The sequence below is a fragment of the Haliotis cracherodii genome, unplaced genomic scaffold, assembly GCF_022045235.1.
Source record: "Haliotis cracherodii isolate W230 unplaced genomic scaffold, xgHalCrac1.p SCAF_2, whole genome shotgun sequence".
Taxonomy (NCBI): domain Eukaryota; kingdom Metazoa; phylum Mollusca; class Gastropoda; order Lepetellida; family Haliotidae; genus Haliotis; species Haliotis cracherodii.
The window spans coordinates 54,349,285-54,375,508 of record NW_027266275.1 but is presented as its reverse complement, the minus strand read 5'-3'; the positions used below and the strand labels follow the sequence as shown (position 1 = coordinate 54,375,508).

At 37.7% G+C, this 26,224-nt stretch overlaps 1 protein-coding gene across 3 annotated transcripts; it reads right to left on the bottom strand.

Annotated features, from left to right (window-relative positions):
* Window positions 1-291: 291 nt before the first annotated feature.
* LOC139468248 (N-alpha-acetyltransferase 60-like) lies at window positions 292-25,562 on the bottom strand. Of its 3 annotated transcripts, none has more exons than XM_071250092.1 (6): window positions 25,410-25,562; window positions 22,531-22,752; window positions 18,707-18,836; window positions 17,026-17,122; window positions 16,277-16,511; window positions 292-14,495 (listed from the first exon to the last, which is right to left on the bottom strand). In XM_071250092.1, the coding sequence occupies exons 2-6, from the start codon at window positions 22,638-22,640 to the stop codon at window positions 14,351-14,353; spliced, it is 717 nt and encodes a 238-aa protein (XP_071106193.1). In that variant the 5' UTR covers window positions 22,641-22,752; window positions 25,410-25,562; the 3' UTR covers window positions 292-14,350. The 3 variants fall into 3 exon arrangements, with proteins under 3 accessions (XP_071106193.1, XP_071106192.1, XP_071106194.1); XM_071250091.1 differs by having other exon boundaries at window positions 25,426-25,562; XM_071250093.1 differs by having other exon boundaries at window positions 25,477-25,548.
* Between the last annotated feature and the right edge of the window lie 662 nt (window positions 25,563-26,224).

The window sequence follows — 26,224 nt, the reverse complement described above, 5'->3', positions numbered from 1 at the left end:
TGTTAGTCACCTCTTACGACAAGAATGGGTTACTGAAGACATATTCTAACCCGGATCTTCACAGGTCACAGCTTCATATGAAAGTAAAACCTGAAGTGATGCATGTCTCAGATGTATCTGGCATAACTTGGACAAGAGGGCCACCCATGATATGATGCCCATCCACCAATTCCTTGATTAAGAATCACGTGATCACTAAGATAATGTGTAAACAAATAAATAAATAAAAAAGCACAAACTACCACAACTGCAAAGGTATCCTATGGAATGATAAAGAAAACAGCAGAACTGTGACAGTGGAAACATTTTATTGTGTGTATAAGCTACAGGTGTGAGTGAGCAAAGTTGCATGTGCTCCGTGAGCATGGTAACAGGTGCCCTTTTTTATGAAAGATAACACATGCCCTCTCAAGTAAACTCCTCCCCAACCATTGCCATCGTCCTAAAAAACACTGCTACCTTGGAATAACGATGAACCCATATCAAACAGAGAAATAAGTTGTTCTATTCCAAGGCTTGCTTTAATTCCCTCCTCTGTCCTCACACAAGAGTAGCAGGCACATTCATATTTTGGAGGACAGGTGTCTTCCTTCTTTCTCAATTTTCCCAGCTGCCTTCATGTGAATGCCAATGATAAGCAGGATGAATGCTAATAAAAATAACTCACCTTCTTACATCAAAGGCTAATGGACAAGGTCCTGTTCAAGTTGCCCATCACAAATGAGCTGTAATGTCAGCTGGCTGGTTATTTAACAGGTCAGCATTGTATCGTAGACTTTCTCAAAAACCTTGTATGTGAACCTCATTACCATATTTGGCATATACGAAAGGTTCAGCTAGATCCTAGGATTTGAATTACAGAAAGGCTAAATTTGTCTATGAGATTACATTGCTATAGAGAGCCCAATGTCCTGTTTGACCATAAAAGACATACTTTCAGCCATAAATAATACACATGAGACTTACATTACCCTATCACATGCATTGAAATGAAGGACACGTGTCGAGTTAGCCAGCCACAGGACATTTAGCCACTGTAACATTCACCCGCATGTATGACAGGACGTTCCACTTTACAAAACTGTAGTCATAAAATACAAATTGTATTTTCAAAATACATGTTCTTACAGTATAAATTCTACAATGTACCTGTCATATGATTGCCAGCTTCTGAGAAAATCCACAAAAGCCAACATTAATCTGGCACAGATTGCACCAAGCCCCATTGTAACAGGCCGGGGAGGAGTGAGGGCAGGTGCCCCTCTCACTGAACACTACAGACTGTGCAGCTAACACACAAGACAATCCATTCACATCACAGACTGACAAAAACAGGTAGAAATGAGCTGGAGGTTCAATATGTCGTGAGACTGCTTGTCACTTGGCGCTGTCTGACCAGTCACCCATGCATGGATACTGGAATACCACACAGACAGACATAGAAATGTGTAACGGAATGCTTTGCTACCGTACAATATCTATCTTTATAGTAAGGCTGTGATTAAAAACATGATACAAAACAAATTAAATCTTCAAGAGATGTTTTCGAGAGACGTTGAAAAGGCCAAACTGAACATTGTCACTAAATATAAGTCCATAAAATTACACTGGTTAGAGAATATTTTAATATATCAGAAAATAGTATGGTACAATTCATTACGTACCATTTTACACGTTACCCTTGCATTTTCTTGTACCATTTTGAATCAAATAATAATCTCATGAAACCAAACTCACATCATGTCTAGGGTATTCCATCTATCCTTTGGTGAGTGTTACACCCTTACATATACTAATGTATGATTTGGAGTGTCCTTGTTATCAATGGGCAGTAACAGATTTAAAATTATACTACTCCCCTTTTGATAGGGATATTTTTATCTTTGCATGATACGCAGAGCTCTTCCTCTGATATGTCAAGTGTATATTTAAATAGAATGACAAACCGTATTCAAGGTAATAAGGGCCCTGCTCTAATAAGCGCCCACGGCGATATTTGCTAATATATTGGCTAGTGAACAATCCCAATTAGCACCCCTTCCGATTGATCAATGTACACAAGACTTATTTATTCGTGTATAATACGCACTTGTGTGTTATAGGCACCCTTAATTACGGGCAATTAAATTCGGGAAAATATATCTGTCATGCATGATACGCACATACTTTTCTTATGTATCATTTCAGGCTGTCAGCATAAACTACGAAATTTACAATTTTTCAACTATGTTTTTGTCTCACCAAAATTATATTCTAATAAGAGCCCCCTATTTCTCATTTTGAGAGCGCCCCGGGTGCATACAGTATCTAACGTGCCCTATTAAAAGTTGAGTAGTATATTCTGGACATCGGCATAGAGCGGTCACCTGTAACACATGCATACATGACTGGTCCAACCCCACATATTGCCAAGGAGCAAGCAATGTTAAATAATAACACAAGAATGTTTCGAGAAAACAAAAGTGTAAACATATGATTGATAACGTTAAGCATAACAAATTCAGTATAAAACTATAAAAAAACACAATAGAAGGAAGGAACACATATATATTAGGATGTGGGAAACATCCTCTTTAAATCAAGAGGACTGAATAGTGAAATAAACAACAAACCTTAGGTTTGCATTAAATAACGGAAGTCTTCAAGAAACCAGCATGCACAAATTGTCATAGTTAACATATACACACATCCAATATATTGTTATCAATACACATATCTTTCTCTTGGATATGGAATTCTTTAGACAATCAAGATCTTGGAAACATAAGGGTACTAAACATGATATTGTCTACAGCACAATATAAACTGCCACAATTCTGTCAAGTCTCGTATTGTTTGTTGTATCACAGCAAGACATAACCAATTTGCTTCTTTTAAAACAGATAACATTTCTGTTTACCTTTTGAAGAATTCAAGTAGATAAATGTTAAAAACCGTATGTCTGGAATTACCATATTCGCCATAATAAGCACCCAGGGTCAGAAAATTAGATTTGAGAAATGACAAAGGGAGGACACTTGTTAAATATTCAGCTAAATTTATTTTAAGAAATCAAGCGGTGGTAAACAAACTAAGTTCAAATGTCACTGAAACTAAATAAAAAAATTCAGTCTTTGTAGGGGGCACTTAAAATTAATTCAGAAGTTGATCGGGCACCTATTGAAGCAGGGGGTATAATATGGCGAATACAGTAGTTAATATAAGCCTTTTAGATGAGTGTAGAATATGGAGAATGCTGGCAAATGTACATTTCAAAACTCCATTTCATTTGAGAACATTAAAAATATTGTTTAGATATGTGGGATAGAAAAAATTATATCTGTCTTTTTGGACTTTTTTTTATTTCATTTCAAAATCAACATCATCATTTCCTAAATTGGTTATTTTCCATACAAACACCTTAAGAACAACAAATCTTGGACAGAACCCCAAGTTACCCTTATCTACTTTACCAACTAAGTTGCCTTTTATTTGCCAGAAATTTAGCATGCTCTGAGAAATTAACTGATTTGTGAGATTTTACTGTTACAACACTACACACAGATGCATGTTGAACTTGTCACTTGGTATCCATAGTGACAAAATGTAAACAATGGTTAGAAAAGGGGTGTTTCGGTGTTTTGGACTGAATGTCGTACAACACAACATATGTAGAAATCACAATCCTAGTCACAGCCTTCAAATGTTCATACACCTACCTATTCCCATCATTTAAGTCCCTCAACCATAACAAAGAACAGAATACTGTGGACCTTCAAAATTATTCTTAGATGCTAGAAATTTGATTTACTTTTTAAAAATTGAAACAACACAGTCAAACTTATCAGCAGGCATTTTCAAATGTCCTCAATTTAAGGGTTATAAACAGGATCGCGAAAGTTTTCTTATGTAAGGTTTCACAAGCACCTACTTTTATAAATTTTCTAAAAGCCCTGGGTGCTTATTACAGGAAATATGACAAAACCCAAAATATATTTGGTTTTCCTTTTACTTCTATTTCTAATATTCTCTTGATTGAAACGATTCCATATAACTAAGACGCAGATTCAGTTGGAGGTCTATATATATGATAATGGTAACTTGATGTTGTCACTGCACGTACCATATTATTATTTTCAGATGCATCCTCAATATTGATTAACATGTGGTTTGTGACATCCTGAAGCCGTCTTCCCTTCATAACATTTTATCAATGAGTATTATATTATCATTCTTCAATCTGTCCAGCAGTTTGTGTACATATTCAGGTCTTAATACTATCCTAAAATATTTGCCTGTTTTCCATTAATGATATGAAATACACTGAAACCTTATTGACCTTGTAGAGCTGTCCACAGATTGAGACAAGCAGTTGAACCATAAATGGTGAACCAAGAATAATATTGTAAGAAGCGACTTCATATTGAGAGATACCTCATATTGAGGTAACATGAATCAATAACCATTTTACGCCAGTTCATATACTGTTTACAATACAAATGTAGCATAGCCTAACTATGACGCCACTTCATCTAACTTGTAGCGGGATGTCGGTTTTGTTGCACCGTGTTCACGCTGGAATGTTGCTGCACACTAGAAATTGAGGGAAATACGTAAACAGACACATTTTTACTGATTTGTTCAAAATGAAGCACACTGACATATAGAAACTTTTATGTTTTTTCAAGCAGGAACATTTAATCCATAAGTGGTTAAAATATTTCAATATTTTAATTACTGTAAATAATCCTCATGCAGAGCTGTTATCAAGGTACATCTATCTACTGTAAAGAAGAGTGAATTTGGCGCATCAGTTGATGTGCACCGACAGCAACAGAAGTCACTGCAGCCCCGAACACTTTTCATTTTGACAGATCTTTTATTAATCATTGAGATTTTATAAATACCTAACTTAAAGTTAAATACTCTTAGGTACCAGAAGACATCATAACACAATATGTAGCATTGATGGAGTTTTCCTGCAGTTCATATCACCCCTGGCAACATCTTCCAAAACGTTTCCGACGCAAGCGATTGACATTGGATATGATACATCTTAAACAAAGCGTAAGAAATGAACAGGGTAAGCAAACAAGTCATGCTGGAAAGGTCGCCCAGCATCAATGTCATGCTGACAAATGTGTGCACACACGTACAGTTACACACACATGCACACGCACACGCACACGCACACGCACACGCACACGCACACACACACACAGAGTGCTGGAGAGAAATGGAGGGATTACAAACATCTAATTATTGGCATCATTTGGCAAACCTGCCGCTGAGAATTGCTGAGTAAGCACATTGCAGCATTACCATATTGCATTAGCAATAAAATAGCTACACAAAATTCATTGTATCCACGATGAAGCAGTAAAACACACCAGCTATGACTTAGGGCTCTGATAGGTACTTGAGAACTCGAGTACGTGTCCGGCTTAGATGTACTTCAGTCCAATGTAAGAGCATGAGTACCCGACCAGAGGAGATAACTCACATCTCCATTTCTCTAACGTGACAGCAGACATGGAAAAAATATGGTAGTGTCTGGACAGTTTTGACTCCGATGATGCTGAGAATAAATTACAAAATGGTGTTTATGTGGCATATTACTGCTGGAGTCTATGAGACGCAGTTCCTCGAGTCCATTTCATTCTACCCTTCAGAGCCCCACTAAGACATGTATCAGGGGCTGTCTAACACACAGATGGACTCACGCCACAGTCTAATGGCATGGAGAGCCAATGCCTTAATATTATGACCTTCCAAAGCTCACAGATTGAGCGAGTATGGTTTTACACTGCATTTAGCAATATTCCAGCAATATCACGGAGGGGGACACCAGAGGTGGGCTTCACATTGCACCAATGTGGGGAATCAAACCTGGGTCTTTCGCATGACGAGCAAACGCTTTAACCACTAGGCTACCACTAGGCTACCCCACCGCCCCCAAATCTCACAGACAAATTGCTAGATCTGGTTCCATAACATGTCAATTCTGGCAAGAAGCAATTCTAAAGTCTCAGGAAAAATTGTTTCAGATCCATTCATTATGTTATATTTTCCTTAAACACTTGTAAGGCAAAACCAACTTGTTTGACTTCTGATATAGACCAAGATCAATTAACATAGTCTTAATGCCCCAGATTTAAGTAGTTTATTTTTCTTTTGCCAGACCAGAACAGCCTATTTCTACTGCCCTCTCATTGCATCCATAGCCTAGCAAACATTTAGTTTCTGTGAATCTGATTGGTTCACAGGTATACCTTCCTGTTCGCTCTCTGAAGTAAAGCACACTACTTTTTACAGGTTCCAATTAGGAACACTGAAGTCAAGGCAACAAAAAATGGATTATTTGTTCATCAGATTGTTCATCAAGTTAGTCAGGGACCATGGAAGATCCCTCAGACCAGAATAAGGGCAATTCCCTAACTTAAAAGTTGTTGATGTATACATCTTAAACATACCGTCGCAATTGATCAAAGTTTTGTAGACAATGGATATTTGGTTTCTTACATTGGTCAATTGTCCTTTTACACTGGTGGAAAACTTGTGACAATGAGGTTCTTCTAAGCCTGAATAAACCCTACAAAATTCAGAAAAAGGTAGTCAAAACCTAAAAGCACAAATAATCAAATTGTTGTTACCTTGCAGTGTAATTAATCATGCATTGAGGGGATATTAAATATTACAGACATAGGAAATATTTTTCAGAGTCTCTTAACTTAACTTTCAATTCAGATGTGTATGTACAAGACAAAGATGCAGCAGGCAGGACTAGTAAACATGATACCTCCTACAGCTCTTCAAGTATCCGACATACTCCCTACATAAGCTACCTCCGCATCACAACGAGGTCCGTAATTCTTTTGGTCTAAAATGTAAACTTAATTTGAACCCTAACTACAAACAATCTCATTAAAGACCTAAGTTCTCGCAGTCGCTAAACAAAGATCTGAGGACAAACCATTACGGGTAAGTCAGAATGACCTTTCACGAACTTTGACCCACCTTTGAAACAAATAACAGAAAGGCGACATCAGCAAGTTAGAAAGCAGCTTTCCCGAGCTTTACGGCACTAGTTTCAACATGGCGACTTCCATTTCAGACTACGCTTGAAAAATATGTTGACACAGTTCTCGATTAAAATTGGGTAAAGTGAACAAATGAACGTTCCGTAATGTCTTATATATGGTTGCAATTGTATGGCAGTGCTTCCCACATACTGTGCAACGCCTCCTTCGTTCAAATGTTTATCCCACGGAAGCGAGAGATAGACGATGATTTTGACAGAATCAGTCATTTGGGCCTTAACTGTCGTTCAGAATACCCCATGTTAACGTTTTCGAGGTGGCAATATCAGAAAACACATTCCGACTGTCACTTTCATGATCTGGTAAGCGATGCTTTAATAGGTCTGATCCGTAATGGGATGTCCTCAGATCTTTGTTTAGCGATTGCGAGAACTAAGATCTGATTTTAATGAGATTGAACTACAAACAATACATCTCTTCATATTCATACCGTTGTTAGAAGAAGAAGCAGTCAAGAACACGCAGCCACTTCCTGTTGTTTGAATGTGTCAATGTGTGTATCCACTTTGAACACAGCTATTTTAGCTGTGTACAATTCATATCCCTTATGATTATGATTAACATGTTGATTGTTTATGTGTATCACGTTTACAACATCAAGGTAAACAAAGGCATTGGTTTTCCTGTTGGTGTCACTTCCGAACACATTGACAGTATTATCCCTGTACAATGGAATTATAATACATTATAATAAGATATTTGGCCAGTATTATTCATCATTAGGTTATCCTCCAGCAAACTCCCTTTAAAACGTTCATCTCATTTTACACTTTGTTATCTATTTATCAACATGACAAGTCCATTCCTTGTTTACAAATTTGTTTACAACTTTGGATCAAATAGCTAACTTACGATTGTTTCTCCTTGGTTTTTTCAGGCGATATATCTTGGAAAGAATACTCTTTGAGTATTACTCCTCTTTTAGAATCTCTACTCATTTAGAATCACTCCTCTTTCATCCAATGAATCAAATCTCCATTGGTTTTTTTTATAAATACCTGGATCCATATTAGTCACCATTGTTATACTTTGAGTCTACTTTTGAATGACACAATGCTAGAATACCATCCAATCAAGAGATCAATACAATCAGAACCCGACATTTGTGTGCCATTCATACAAAAACTTCCCTCACTCTGTCTGACTTTCATGCTAACAGTTCAAATTGTCTTCTGATTTGATTAAATATCAGGACTCCGACACACAAGGCTATGATCATGAATGTGGATCAATGCCGCACTTGCAGCCAAGAAGCATTTTGATTGGTTGTTGATTTCAAGCTCATAAGCAACTGAAGTTCTTTGCTATATTGGTGGGTGATAACAGAGGAGGAGATGGTGATGACTAAATGAAACTTCGGAATGGGTCCAGTATATATCATCATACAACGGAGACATAATGTTAATGTTGGATGCGTTTGTCTGGACAGAATGGCTGATAACCTAGTGATTCACAATTACCGGCCTTACATGAAAACAACATCTAATAGCAGTCACACATACTAACGTAAGCACTTGGAGAAAGCCATCACAAGCTGTACACATCACATTGACAACGTAGGATCACAATGCTCACATGTGTACACAGCAAATGTTTTCCACTTTAGACAAACACATGTGGAATAAATTAGATACAAGATTAGATGTTAACATGGTTAAGGCTGCAACGGTTTTCTCAAAAAGTAGAACCGGTTAACTGTAAAATGAAACTAGATTTAACTGACAGTTTCCCATTTCCAGCATTTTCAAATTAACATGTACTAAGCTGTTGGTTATTATAAAAATATTGTTATTATTAATATTATTCTTTCATCACAACTAATACGTTTACGCATAATTTTTAAGCTTGGAATACCAGCTTCCAATACCAAAGCTTCATCTGATTCTGTTTTGTTTCAGCAGTTGGGTGGTCAAGAATATCAGCTACACTTACATCTTATCAACACAATAATAATATCACATTTACCTTACTACCAACATATTGGTCAAAGACATGCTAACTAAAACAAGTAATATTTGCAGGGCTTATAAGATAAATCTATAAGGCTACTGGTTATACCTTTTGGAATGGGAGAATGGTAATGTCACAATTAACCGGTTCTTGAAAATGAAGCCAGTTGTGTGGCCTTACCTTGCCCAGATGGGTTTACCGGTAAACCATTGCTGCCTTAGTAGATGTCTTATCATCTTGTCAGTCGGCTCTCTCATTGTAACTAGTGTTTCAAGATAAAATCTTCAGTATCCTCAAACATAATCTCTCAAACAATAATCACTGTACAATAGATTTTAAATACTATTTACAGGATGATAAATATCGTGAATAAAACAGGCATCAACAATAAATAGAATCACCAATATATGACCATACAAAGTTAAAATGTACAAGGTAAATTGCAAGGTGGGGTCCATTCATGCTGCCTGACACGCATCAGTGAGCGAGTGCAAGTACACCATTTATTTTGTTAATTATAGTTGTGCTTTTTGGGTTACGTCAACTCGCAAAGGATCAACTCGTCATGAGGGACAAGTCATGTATTGAGGATCCCATGATACAAGGGACCAGTCATTTATTGAGGTTCCCATGATACAAGTGACCAGTCACTTATTGAGGGACCAGTCATTTTAACAGAATTAACAAGTTATGAAGGACTGGTCACTAACACAGAAAGCTCATCTTCCCAAGGCAAGCTTGTCCACTAGCCTATATCAAAGCCTAGTTTCTACCATTGCTACATTAAGGCCACTTTTCATGGCTCGACCCTGGCACCATATCGCATAGATCATGAGTTGTACCCCTTGTAATGAAAACGTGATATGCAATGAGATCGCTGTTCTTATCTCATATAGCTGCACAAAGATGGCGACTACCATTCACGATGACCTAGTTGAACAGATAACAAAAATCATCCCTGACACAAAAACCTGATAGGCATTCTTTGGGTGTATTTAAAGATGAAAAAAGACATATTCCAGAGGAAAATAACTTTCATACGAAAGTGTACCAATTGTAGATGTTGATTTTGTGAAACATTCTCTGATTGGACTATCGATATGTGTGATAGTCCAATCATATTTAGCACAGGAAAGGGGGCCTGATGTGGCAAGGGTGGCAATATGACTTTGATAAAAAGACTAGTGGATGCTCTTGCCTTCGGGAAGATGCATGAGACTGGGCCTCGAGACTTTTATGTTAGGTAGGGTGTGACCAAAGTTTGACTTCATAAATTGACATGTTAATCTGGAAATCCTGTTGCTAAAAACTAACCAACTGAACATCAGTTTTTCTCCAATCCATATGGGCCCATAATATCTTGCATTGGCTTAAAAAAATGGCGACATCCAGTCAAGACATATTTTGTAATAGAACTGGTCTTACCTCGCGAAATGCATCAAATTACTTGAGCATCTTGACTAAAAACATGAAAAGATTTAGAAAATATCTGATGATGCCCAGTTGATGGTACACATGCTTTGCAAATCCTGCAATCAACTGAAATCTGCATGACAGTTTACAAACCAAGTATTGATCAGATTATAGAATTTTGATTGGAGTACTCATAGACTCGTTAGTCCAGCCAAAACGTAACTCCAGCCCAGTTCAGCAAGGGTGGAAACTAGACTTTTATAGTTTGTTAACTCTCTTGCCTCAGGAAGACGCACGTTAATGTAAATACTTGAGGTATGAGAAATAGAACAAAATGCTTTACCCATTTTTTTTCACTTTTTAAGGTGCAATATCGGCGACTCTTGAAACCTAAATCTGAGTTCTGGGAATAGACAGGTACTCCAAATAAGGACATATATATTTCCCTGCACTATGCAGGCTGTTACAAGGGAAAGCTCCAAAGGCTATCAGATAAACTTAGATTCATCATACTTGACCAAGGAAAGAACCTGTCACGGGGTGAAAACTTAGTGGTTGTAGAAAATAGACCTTCAAGAAACTTGACTGTAGAATAAAAATATGCCAGTGAAAAACAAGACCAGTTCAAACTTGCACCATAAAAATGTAATATTTTTTAAGAATATTTTTGTTACATGAATGTTTCAACCCTGTTTTAAAATTTCACATTAAATGTGAAAAGCTTTACTAATATTTTATGTCAGTACAAATAGCAACTCACTCTTTATATCAATAAGCCAAAAAGAGTGAAATGATTATAGCTCTTAAAATGCCATATGTGTGGCACATGGACACAGCTGAATGACCCCCACCTTTTTAGAATGAGTACATGGAATATACAGCACAAACCCTGAGAGACACTGCACCCATTGTTAGGGATGGTTTCATACGTTAGAAGTCATTTTCCAACTTTATTTCAATAGCAACATATCTCAAATGAGTTCAAAATGGGTGGCTCTTTCAGAACAGAATAGATGTGAAGTAGCTCATCTACTCAATCTTCTCAAATCTGAAGAAATAACTTGTGAGACGACCCCTCGCTGACTTCATGTTAAAAGCACAACATAGAAACGTGAGGAGGTAAATAGTGCCATCTCAAATAAAACAGATTATTCAAAGCAAACAAAGTGACTATTTAATTTACGTCAGAATTTATAAGTAATATTATCAACAGATACTAGCAATTAACCATTACATTACATGTAGTTAGGTAATGTTAAATTCAGATCTAAAAACACTATATCATTCAACCTCTCACCGAAACAGCAATTAAGTAAGTGCTGCCCTTTTATAGATGTTAAACAGCATTTTAAATTACAAATACATCGCAGACCTATACGATTTATCACCATGCAATCCTTATTTGTCACAGAAAAAGACAGGGATTTAACTTCTTATTTTACCTTTTGAAGTTATCTCCCTTGCAAATGAGTAATGACCTTGAGAATGTGACATGCTGAATGCTGAAAATGGCAGTTGTCATGATACACGTAATTCTTTCAACATTAAATCACCAAGAATATATCTGCAAAACATAAAACAGCTTGTTTTGGCATCAGTCTGTGTCAGTGGACTAGATCAACTAAAATAGTTGCGACATTACATTTGGATGAACAGACATAGTTCCTCAAAACAGATATGTATAAAACAGACTACATAAAGGTTGACAAATGGAAAATGGAATATCCATTTTCATTCTTTTGCCATGACCCAACTATTTCATCACCACTGTGTCAGTCTTGGCATCAAATGTTGAACAAAACACAGAAGAAATGGTCACTGATAATTTCAATAAAATAGCTACATGTATCTACTGTCCAAGTAGGTTTGAGAGACTGACAATACTGCCATTTAAAACAAGATACTGCAAAGGTAAGATCCCCTTTGCACACAGCCGAAACTAAGCAAACACTAGCAACTGTCTTATTGCACTAATAGAACTTCACAGGGCTTAACATGTCTGCCCAGAAGTTTTACAGTCAAGCAGGTTATGTTCAACATAGATTCTTGAATACACAAATCTAAAACACATTGTCAATATCAGCTGTGACATAGTCAGACATGGAAAGAATGTGGCTATAACAAAGTCAGTACTAATGCCTTATTCTGACACACTGTGAAAACGCAACTGTATGTTTCTCTCATTACACAGGCGGATAGAGTTGGGGTGCAGAGGATTTCTATGTTTCAGACATCTTATGTGTCTCAATGTCCCTCGGATATGGTTTGTTCATTTTGTGACTTGTCAGTAGTATCAATTAATTCAGAAAGTTCCAAAATTATGAAAGAGTTTAAAATGTTTGCAATGTTTTAGAGATAGCTGTTTCTGATTTTCATGACATTTGTAGTCATTTTGTTATCAGACTAGGCTGTTGTGTGCAGACCAGGGCTTAGTTTAATACTTCTTTGAATAGTATTTCAGTTGTGTCCAGCGTGTCGGCTTGATGTGGGAGGTCTTAAACGTGTTTCACTTCGATGAAACCCACGAGCATGAGTATGCTGACAACCTAGAAACATAATCAGGGTGAATCTGGGATTGGAACCCATGATCAGAGGTTTCTGGCACACCCTTCTTCTTGTTTCTTGTCTAACGCCGCACTCAGCAATATTCCAGCTATATGACAGTGGTCTGTAACATTATCAAGTCTGGACCAGACAATCCAGTGATAGACATCATGAGCATCGATCCAAGAAATTGGGATCGATGACAAGTATCAACCAAGTCAGTGAGCCCGACCACCCGATCCCATTAGTTGCCTTTTATGACCAGCATAGTCACCTTTTATGGCACGTATGGATTTACCCTAGAGATGTATCTCTGCACCGTGAATTCCAGCTCCTCAGATGAGAGGCCACCTGTGACCTTTGGCCCCCAAGCCTACAGAGACCAGGACTAACCAAACCCAGTATATTTCCTGGCATCTGCCACATCACACAATACACAGCTGCCCCAGTAAATCACACACTGATAAAAGTCCTCACAATTCCTTTAGAACTTAAATCAGGATTGCGTTTTCATAGTGTTTCACAATTCTAAGGGTTATAAACATAACGATTCAAGTGAATTTGCAATTTTGGGATATAACAGAGGCAAATGCATGAAACAGGTGTGCCTCCTATGATTAACCAACCTGTCTATCACATTGTATGTAGTAAAATATTCTCTTGCGTTATGGACAGTCCACAGATGAGAGCACTTAGCCAAAATATACTAAACACTGTAGCTGCAGTCATACCTGGCTATCACGCTTCAGGTGGGTGAAACAAAATTACTGAATTTCTGTAAACCATGGTTGGTGAATTTTTTTTATAATATTCACACATGGCTTACAGATAGAGGAGTAGTGATATCACAAAGGGTAGAAGTACGAGTAGTGTCGTTTGTCTATAGGGGATCTGGATGGAGGTGTATTCATAGCTATGTGTTGTGGGCAAAATGAAACTTGGCTCCTTGATCAAGGACATACACACTTGCATCAACCAATGACAAGGACACCATCAAACAGGGGAGATTACTCTAAAGTTGTGTAATCTGATACAATCAGGGTTGATGTGGACAGACTAGAATTGAAAAATTGGTGGAAATGTTATTTATAAATAAAACCAATCCGGTATTATACATTATTTCTAATTAAAAAAGCTAATAAATGCAATAATTCCCATCAATATACTTAATATTAGTTCCCTTTAAGTTTCTACTTCAGCACATGGACTGCATTGCATGGATCATAAATATCATTATAAATATCCTTTGGCATGTGTTTCTGCATATTGAAGAGATGTTATCAGTTGTTTCCCTTGTAAATGACCTTGACCTAGACATGTTTGATGATCCTTGACCTTGGTTGCTGAGTGTGCACTGGTGACCATCAGCTGACATGACCTGCATTCTCTTGCTGTGATGACCCAAAGAGGAACCGGTTGATGATACTGCGAATTGCGTGGTACATGTGCTTGGGGAGAGCACATGGCTGCATCTTGGTCAGCATCTTCCCACAATGGCTGATGTAGTCAGTAATTCAGGTTAAGGTAATAAATATACTGACACAGTGAACTGGTCCATCAGTACTGAATGTGTCTAAGACAGCAATTTACAAGACAATTCTGTGAATAATTCTTAATGAAACTATAAGTGAGTTTAGAAGAGGGCTGAAAGTCATTTGTCATTTTTTGTTGCACTCAGCAATATTCCAGCTATATGACGGCGCTTTGTAAATAATCCTGTGATTGACATGATGAGCATCGATCCACGCAATTGGGATATGATGACGTGCATCAACCAAATAAGCGGGCCTGACCACCTGATCCAATTAGTAGCCTCTTATAGCAAGCATGGGTTCCTGGTGACCTATTCTCCCCCAGATCTTCACTGGTTGAAAGTGTAAAGGTTTATGGCAGAGTTTGATATGTTGTTTAATGTGCACATAGCCAAAATTCCAGCTACATAAGAGCAGCCTGTATATCATCAAGTATGGACCATACAAACCAATGACTGAGGATCGATCCATGCAGTCGGGGTAGAATGACTTGCAATCAACCACGTCACCAAAAATGACATAGGTGGCTAGTATCGAAGCTGGAGTCCCAATGGGGGTCAGTCAGGTCATGGTATGTTGGTTTAATGTGTGAGACAAACCAATGCAGGTCACAAACGTTTATAACAGTGGTGAAACCAGTGAACACAGGTCTGATGCTGATGGGCCATGATGATGACAGGGATGAGAATAGATATTTTCCCTTTCAGCTGAAACATCTTTGCAAAGAAGCATGGTACATAATTTGGGGGTGTATATGGGGGAAGCCATCAGAATTTAACAAACTTGTGGTCACTAAAATATGCAGAAATGTGTAGATCCATGGATGATTCTCATCCCTGTGATGATTATTTGGGTGAAAATGGATGACTTAAACCCAAGATCAGCAGATCATGGCACAGGATGCCACTCTTCACAGCAAACTGCACCACCAATGCCCCCACATGTGAAGAGGCAAAATAGTAACCCCAAACCCTTCACCAAAGATAGCCCCTCTTCTGTGTTGGAGGTAAAAATTGATAGGGGCTTATTAGTGAACAGATCTTTACTTCAATAATTGTAACAAACTTAATCTTTGTATATGCCTCCTGCCATCTTACTCATTCATCCCCACTCGCCCCTTTCTGTAACCTGCAAGAAGCATGGTCCCCCTATCGAAGAATGTTAACTGCTAAAATATGACAAACCAATCAGAATGCGCGTATGATTTCAAGTTCTTCGTCAAAGAATCCCTCAGAAATATTTTGATTTTACATATGTCTTGCATCTAAAATTTTCCCAAGACACAGTTAAATGTGTTCCATCATACTGTATAATTCCTCATGTCCTGTTGTGCTTTAAATTGCATCTGAAATATATATAATATATGGGGAAATATACGTACCATTACGCAACAAGTTGACAATTGTTTTAGGTATGCCCGTTTGCGCTAAGACGGAACCCGGTCACAAAATGGCCATGAGAGGGGTACAAGTTGCTATTCGGCTTGTCCCGGAATACACGAGTTGGTCATGAATGCCATCTTACTGTGTCATGAGTCTACTTCTTCTTATTTTTCTTCTCTTCTCTACTCTGTCATAAGTCAAACCACATGATACAGAAGGTCATGCTTTTCGCACAACGTTGCAAATATTTTGACTAAGATAACTTTGTGGATCCCTAAAGATGTCACAAAATTGTGAAGGGTGTGCTACAAGTGCTTTGATGATCGGGCCCCAAGATTCCAAGAATATCATGATGGTGATACATAGAAAAGGATATATGATGGACCAAGGTGGCTGTCCCCCATTGACATAGAGAACATATGAGAAGCCATCTCTAGGCTTGCCCTGTATGGAGTAGTAGTACGGCAGGAAGCTGTGGGGCTTGAAGTTCCGATGTTCGTAGAAGCGCAGTGCCACTGAGTTGGTAGCCAGGACGTGCAGGTAGACCGCCTTGCAGTCGTAGCCCTCCTTGGAAGTGAGAAATGACAGCAGGCTATCCAGGAGAAGGGAGGCTGTGGAACGGAGACAATACATCAGAACACAAACAAAGCACTGTTTTTCAACATTTTCAACATAATGAGTTTGCGTGTGTTCAGCTCTGATCAGAGTGGTAAGTGATATATTTGGTATGGTTGCCATGGTGTCACATTTAATAAGAGTGAAATCAGAATTCTGTGGACAAAATGGAAACAATTGTGGCATTCTTGAAGGGGTGCCATCTTGTTTACCAAAAGCCATACTGATTTCTTTTTGATCAGGAATCCTGATTCCATGTTTACATTCGATGAAATCAAGTATATATATTTGGAAGTAAGTGATTAAGGAAGTGATAGTTTTTTAAGATTTTAAAAATATTTCATGATTTGTAGCCGATCAGAGATGTAGAAGTGTACTGGAAATCCTACAGCACACATCGGCAGACTTGCTTGTGGGACAATCTGTGTACCCCCAGTAGTGACACATAGACAGACTGACATTAAACGAGGGACAGATGAGGGCATACAGTAACCACAGTGAGGTACTCACCTATGCCATTCCGCCTGAAGTCCCCCACCACACCAAGACTGAGGATGTAGGCCACCTGAACACTTGGCCCATAGTAAGACGCAAGAATGTCTGCATCCTGAACGAATCAAACAAACTGACTTCAGTATTGTTGTGTTCATGGAAGTATAAAAACGGTGTGCAAAATATGTATATCCGCATTTACAAAGTGTGCACTGTTTTTAACATCTATAACTCAAACAGCAACACCAATTCCTAATAAATAAATTTGTCAACAATAGTAACATCACAGACTGCTTATTTTGTTATTAATACAAACAACTGTATAGACAACAATACGAAAGCAGTGACTTTGTTCCACACAATGATACAACAGAAGCCTCACTAATACTATTATCAGCCAAGTGAGTGAGTGAGTGAGTTTGGTTTAATGCCGCTTTTAACAGTATTCCAGTTATATCGCGGCGTGTCAGCTTAATGTGGGAGGAAAGCCCGAAGTGATGCAGGTCTCAGACGTTTACCACTTCGGTGAAACCCACGAGCACGGGTATGGTGCTGACAAACCTAGAAACATAATTGGGGCGAACCGGGATTCGAACCCACAATCATAGGTTTCTGGCGTGCCCAAGGGATGCAACTCTGCACGGCGAATCGTGGCGCCTTAGACGACTGGGCCAACCGTGCCCCCCATTTTTATAAGCCAAGAAAAACGCAGACTGTTAGGGGGTTTCGCCAAATTATTTTCAGTACATGTATATGGAAACAATTGCCCAAATATTTTGTTGGTTAGCCAATCAAATGCAGAATCACTTGCAATATATTTCTATGACCATAACAAATCCATAGGTTCTGCACATTGTTAGCATAACAGCGCTTAAACTTTTGGTGAACATAATATGGGAGCAAAGCCACTGTGATGCAGGTTGGAGACATTTACCACTCTGGTGAAACCTACAAGCACTGGTATGGTTCAGCCAGACAAAGAGCATAATCAGGGCGATGGAACCCACCCAAGGGATGCAACTCTGCACACATATTGCAGCACCTTACGAAAATTGACCATCTGTGCCATGTACAGCAACAGAAGGAAGAAAAGTAGAGTCATCGCACTCTGTAGCCTACCATGAGGTTTTGATGTGCGCAACATTAAAGTTATCAAATAGTGAAATATTTCTAATTCTCTATTATCCAGGGTATTACATCTCCATTCTACCATCCTCAATTATCAAGTATATCATAGAATAGAAGGGTGATTGCAAAACTGGATAATCAGTGATGCTTTGTTAATGTGGAGAGACCATTTTTAGATGAGAGCCTTGTTGAAGCTGCACTTGTCTTGATGATGTACCCATAGTATCGGGATACGTATCATACCACGACCCCATCGTATAGTTACACCTCTATTAAAGAGGTACTCTGCTCCATTCTAGCGCCATATTCTGTGTAGGACTAGACATTGTTAATAGTGCCTTGTGTGAAATGGAGACATTGTTTCTAAGTAACCAGGGTAATTATTAACTGTTAGGTTGCTATATACCACTCCACTTTCGATAGGGATAATCAGACAAGTCATTCTATTTAAAATAAATACACATTTGACAATTTATGAGAATAATTTATTTGTATCATGGAAAGATAAAGTTATCCCTATCAAAAGTGGTCAAGGTGCCGCCCAGCCATTGTGGACATAGTTTAGTCCTACCTCCTTGTTGAGCTTGGATCTTGGTTTAATTTCTGCCACAATGAGTCCAATGATGCGAGCTCGGTGGGTGGCGGCCAGGGAGTAGAAGCGGGGATTGGATGTAATGTCATTGTACCACGTGTCAGGGTACCTGAAACATCACCAGCATCCTTCAGACAAAACAGAAATTGATGGCGACGGGTCTGCAAGTTCCACAGACTTACGACATCTTGTGTTCTTTTAACATGTTCAACTAGTTCAAGTCCTGCAAAACTATAACATCAAAGAAAGAAGATTTATCATTTAATCAGTTGAATGTTTGTTTGCTTGTTGTTTAAAGATAAACTGAGCAATAATCCAACTATATGACAATAGCCTGTAAATAAATGAGTTTGGATCAGACAATCCAGTGTTTGATATTGTGAGCAGTGATTCAGTCTCATTAAAATCAGATCTTAGTTCTCGCTATCGCTAAACAAAGATCTGAGGACATCCCATTACGGGTCACGTCAGAACGACCTTTCATCCGACCAAACAAAGCATCGCTTACCAGATCATGAAAGTGACAGTCGGAATATGTTTTCTAATCATGCAACCTCAAAAATGTTAACCAAGAATATTTTGGATACGATGTTACGCGGTCATCCAATTCACCGAGCCTAATTACTCAATCCATTAAGTCGCCTCTTACAACCAGCACATGTTGCTAGGGACCTATTCTAAACCGGAATCCTGACTGGGCTTTATCTCTGACAAATGAATAAAGTTCAAAGTAATTCAGGTAAACAATTTATCTACAGAAAAAAAAGTTTCAACAGGTCAAAATTTCCAAACATATTTCTTGAAATGAAAGTGTTCAATGTTTTAGCATCATAATAAGTGGAATAGGACATTTTTGTTTTTAAATAACAAGGGAAGTATCAGTTACTTAACTAAAGACACAATTGGTAACTCAAAACAGGATAATCTGCTACCATCGTATATATCATGAGCATATGTCTAAATCAGAGAACACTTATGTCAAATAAAAAGAAGAAAAAAACACATGGTAGGTCTGACAACAGAGCAGCCTAGGTCTTCAAACATAGTGGCCTAGGTCTACAAACATAGTGGTCTAGGTCTACAAACACAGTGATTAACTTACTCAACGGGAACCAAACGTAGTGATCAACTTACTCTACAGGAACCAAACATAGTGATCAACTTACTCAACAGGAACCAAACGTAGTGATCAACTTACTCAACAAGAACCAAACATAGTGATCAACTTACTCAACGGGAACCAAACGTAGTGATCAACTTACTCAACCAGAACTAAACATAGTGATCAACTTACTCAACAGGAACCAAACATAGTCATCAACTTACTCAACAGGAACCAAACAGTCATCAACTTACTCAACAGGAACCAAACGTAGTCATCAACTTACTCAACAGGAACCAAACATAGTGATCAACTTACTCAACAGGAATCAAACATAGTGATCAACTTACTTAACAGGAACCAAACATAGTGATCAACTTACTCAACAGGAACCAAACATAGTGATCACCTTATTCAACAGGAAGCAAACATAGTCATCAACTTACTTAACAGGAACCAAACATAGTGATCACCTTACTCAACAGGAAGCAAACATAGTCATCAACTTACTCAGCAGGAACCAAACATAGTGATCAACTTACTCAACAGGAAGCAAACATAGTGATCAACTTACTTAAAGGGCAAGTTCACACGGAAATGAACCTTTTTTTCTTGTACTTTTTCCACATTAAAAGTGTTAACATAGAAGTGTCATAGACAAAAATATAAAAACATCATATTTAATTAACATATTTTTTGCACTAAAACGATTTATATTTTTCACATTTACCAAGTGTTCTATTTCCATAACAAAAACACCATGGCTTATGTCCCTTGCAATATGACGTCATTGGTGCCAATTGATAAACATTATGACGTCATCATGCTTTGTTAGAGCCGCTTCACGTGGTGTAGGTACAGTTTTGTGATTCTAGCATCTCAGATGCCAGCCAGAATTGTGTTATGCTGAGTCACCACTGCGCCGCAGTGTGTCGCAGACCATGTTGTTTTACCGCAAACTGGTCTTTGATATCTTTTGCATTGAGAATAGACAGGGACCCAGTTGAATTGGCACCAATTACGTCATAATCTAAGGGGGATAACTCAGGCCTATTTCGCTCGTAAAACGAAGGCCTCATAACGGCATATCACTTTCACACTATTGTGAGCTTCCTACTTTCACTGTGAAAAAAAATGAGTGTATATTTTCAAACACAGATACTAACTAATTCTAAAATTGCGTTTTGTTTAGAAAAAGAAAGAAAGTGATTTTTGCGTGTACACTTCCCCTTTAACAGGAAGCAAACATAGTGATCAACTTACTTAACAGGAATCAAACATAGTGATCAACTTACTTAACAGGAAGCAAACATAGTCATCAACTTACTCAACAGGAAGCAAACATAGTCATCAACTTACTCAACAGGAACCAAACATAGTCATCAACTTACTCAACAGAAATCAAACATAGTCATCACCTTACTCAACAGAAACCAAACTTTGTGATCAACTTACTCAACAGGAACCAAATATAGTCATCAACTTACTCAACAGGAACCAAAAAGTCATCAACTTACTCAACAGAAATCAAACACAGTGATCACCTTACTCAACAGAAACCAAACATAGTGATCAACTTACTCAACAGGAACCAAACATAGTGATCACCTTACTCAACAAGAACCAAACATAGTGATCAACTTACTCAACGGGAACCAAACGTAGTGATCAACTTACTCAACCAGAACTAAACATAGTGATCAACTTACTCAACAGGAACCAAACATAGTCATCAACTTACTCAACAGGAACCAAACATAGTCATCAACTTACTCAACAGGAACCACACGTAATCATCAACTTACTCAACAGGAACCAAACATAGTGATCAACTTACTCAACAGGAATCAAACATAGTGATCAACTTACTTAACAGGAACCAAACAGAGTGATCAACTTACTCAACAGGAAGCAAACATAGTCATCAACTTACTTAACAGGAACCAAACATTGTCATCAACTTACTCAACAGGAACCAAACATAGTGATCAACTTACTCAACAGAAATCAAACACAGTGATCACCTTACTCAACAGAAACCAAACATAGTGATCAACTTACTCAACAGGAACCAAACATAGTCATCAACTTACTCAACAGGAACCAAACATAGTGATCAACTTACTCAACAGGAACCAAACATTGTGATCAACTAACTCAACAGGAACCAAACGTATTGATCAACTTACTCAACAGGAAGCAAACATAGTCATCAACTTACTCAACAGGAACCAAACTTTGTGATCAACTTACTCAACAGGAACCAAACATAGTCATCAACTTACTAAACAGGAATTAAACATAGTGATCAACTTACTCAACAGGAATTAAACATTGTGATCAACTAACTCAACAGGAACCAAACGTATTGATCAACTTACTCAACAGGAAGCAAACATAGTCATCAACTTACTCAACAGGAACCAAACTTTGTGATCAACTTACTCAACAGGAACCAAACATAGTCATCAACTTACTCAACAGGAATTAAACATAGTGATCAACTAACTCAAAAGGAACCAAACTTTGTGATCAACTTACTCAACAGGAACCAACCATAATCATCAACTTACTCAACAGGAATTAAACATAGTGATCAACTTACTCAACAGGAATTCAACATAGTGATCAACTTACTCAACAGGAACCAAACTTTGTGATCAACTTACTCAATAGGAACCAAACGTAGTGATCAACTTACTCTATAGGGAACCACTCCGCACATAGTCTCTTGACCTCATCCAGATCATGAGGGCAGAGAAAGCGCAGCTGCACTTCTTGCTGCACACACAGAGACAGGACCTGGCTCATAGAGGCATAACCAATCTCAAGCACCAGTGGCAACAAGATACCTGTTACCAAGGTAACAGCAGCCCTTCATACAGGTTCATAGTGTCAACGTCATCTGTCACCATAAACGAGTCTGAAATAAAACAATGTGATAGGTTACAACATTAAATATATGGTGTAATTTAATAATGGCAGAACAGACATTTGATATGACTATCCCTTTGTACCTGCTGTATAGCAGTAATTCAATACATATTTATTAACTACATCATATACATACAAAATTTATATATAGTTTCAGAAGAATGCAATTATATTTTATATAGTTATCACCTTTCTATACAACAACTCGTTGACTTGTTGACATTATTTGCAGAAAGTGTACAGAAAGAATAATCAAATCAACGACAGCCTGTTACAATATTGCTTTTCTTTTGTTAGGTTTATATGAATCAAATAATTCCTATTTCCGTATATTGGTGAGGGGGGCTAATGGTCTGATGGTCACAGGAGCTATTTGTTTTGAAACAGTCCAATGCAGTTTGGTTCCACACCAAAATACCACATGCAGGAATATACAGTATCATTATTTCACGAGTCATAGATTGTGTTTATCATCATCATCATGCATTTACACTATAAGTTATCAAAGCATGGGGCCATTTAGATGGCCGTCATTACTGGGATCAGGCTCCAGATAGTATTTAGAGCCATTGAGTATTACACAATTTATCATTCACATTGGGTATTTATAGTTTTCTTTGGATTTTCAGCATATATTTTTACTTCCTTGAGTCCAGTCTAATGGGTATTTTCACATCAAATGAGTAGACAGTTCTGTTAATAAATCTGCTTAAGTTCTTTTTTAGGTGACTTCTAATTTGTATCTGTTGTGTGCTGCCTCAAGTGACAAACATGTCGCATAAACTCACAAGAGTGATATATACATGTCTTAACAATAAGCAAGACGTAGTGTTTTTTGTATGCATTATTCACTGCAGTGGAGGTCCTTTGTGTTTGATGCCCTCACTCCATCAGTAAATAAACATCTGTTAAGAAATACAGGGAAGCAAGTTGCAAAATATACATCGGGTAATTACGCAGTACTTTGTATGCATAGTTGTACGCAACAGGTTATAGCGAAAACGGTACCTCAGCAAAACATCACCGGGCGAAAACGGCACCTCAACTCAAGTGAAAACGGCTACTATTGCTTGGCGAAAACGGCACCTTATTTTTTTCACCTTGTTCAAATAAAGGATATTAAACTTACATGGTAATTTGCAAACACCAATAATTGTGAGATGTTAAAACAATTTTACATTAGAAATTAGCCTCTACTACAACTATAATCCAACTTAGCTTATACGCAACTCAACTTATTGTGAAGATATAACATGCTTTAAAGAAAAATAATTGAAATCAAACTCACATCGTCTCTTACAAACACCAAAAATTAGAGTTTTTCTACTTTTATCAATTCGTGTGGATATATTTGATATCAAAAGACACTCGGGGGAGATTCTCTATATGTACTCATCTGTGGAAACAGGAAATACCATGTGAATACATCACATACATCCAATAGAATGTAAATACATCAAATACCATGTAAATAAACCATATATATTCCTACAAAAATCGTTCTTATCATTATTAAAAATAGAGGTGCCGTTTTCGCCCAACACATCATAGCCATTTTCACCAAATGCGGTGCCGTTTTCGCCAGAGAAATCGGTGCCGTTTTGCTGAGGTGCTGTTTTAACCTGCACCCGTACACAACCAACTACAATTAATTGGATATTGGTGATTTTTTTGGTATATTTTACACAAATATGCAGATCTTCCTGCTTGTCTGGAGCCCTGGTATGTTCCTAATCTTGGTTCAACAAACAAATGTCAACATATAAACACTAAAACAAACTAGAAGTAGAAATAGAATAAAATAGAAAGTAAAATATTGTTGAGAAAATAAGCATAAGGTTCTAGTGGTGTTTCCCAATTCCCCCTAGTCTCTTTCCAATCCACACGCTGTAACCATCTACCTCTATGTGATGTAAATATGGCAGGGACAGAGACTTATTTGTTTCAAGTATACCACTGGACACTAATAAAAATGCGTATGATGTCATTCCTGATTTTGACATTTTCGACCAAAACATTATTACTGTCAATCTTATGGTCAGACTTCCGCCCATATCCCCCCTTAAAATATACATGATTAAAAGCATGTATTTATACATTACCTTTGGAGGTGGTTACGGGTGGAAGTCTTTCCTATGTAATAACAATTGATTGAACTTGAAGACAGAACTAACTACTTTTAATTTGATGTAGACATAGACCAAGATAAGACGCGAATGAGTTATGCACGCCAATAATGAACCAGTTTCGAAATAATCAACACAAACTTCACAAATTAGTACCAACAGAGACCACATACCAATGGGTTTGTGGTCCCCAGTACCAAATATAGGCCCTACGACTCATCAGTTGAATGTGGGGCCTCAATATGTGTGATTGGTTCCTCGGAGATGGTGTCATACAAATAGTAACCCCAATCTTTGCCATAGGTCTAAATCTGGTGCATGTTCATCTTCATTTAATGTTAATTAAAGTCAGTAAATAATTCAAGTAGGGCCTACAGCAATTGCTGTCCTCCAGATATGCAACAACATGAAATTGCCCAGTATCCCTCTCAAATGATGAGGAGTATATTTCAGTAATGTCAAAGTCGGTGGCCGAAGTCCGTACCACAGCTAAAACACTTAATAAATACATCATAAATACCTTCCTAAATAGTCACCTGTGTGTCTATTACATTCACAACATGCAAATGCGCACGTCCAATATTTACTTCCGGTTTGGGATAGTAGTCGCAATTGAAGCGACAACCCAGGGTCGTCGCTATATTTTATACACTTTTCGAGTCGAGTCCCACCCGGAAACGATAATAACGGGAAGTGGTAAAGGAATCAGACCAAACCGGCACCTCTTCAAAACGACACCGAATTGTCTGCAGAAAACGGCATATTTCTTTGGCAAAAAGAAACAGGGTAAAACGGCACAATATGTTGCCTGAAACTAAATCAAACATTTGCATCTTCTTGGACTGATGTGGAGAACATTCTATTAATTAATTAATCTTTTTCCTAGCTTACTTATACAATTAACGACTGATATGATCTTAATCGTGATGTCTTTTAAGAAAGAAGAGTAAATGAGAACATATGTTTAATATTCATAATTAAAAACACATTAGCATGAAGACACGCCAACCTCATGAAAAACTGCGACGTTTCCGCCAACCCAACTCAAGTTTCTGTCAAGCGAGGTGTGGGTTTTGTGGCGTTTTGATGCGATGCCGTTTCAGCTATGTACCGTTTTAGGTGATTACTAAATTACGAACAATTTCTAATACGAAAGTTAGCAAATGAACTTAACACAAATACAACAAGATTGGAATGTAAATCATTTAGTTAATCATATTAATATCTAAACAATATTGAAATTATATGAATTAGGCTATGGGATGAATGATTAATTTACTTTAGATTCTCAGACCGTATGTTTTCCATGACTAATTTTATGTCAGTGTTTACAAA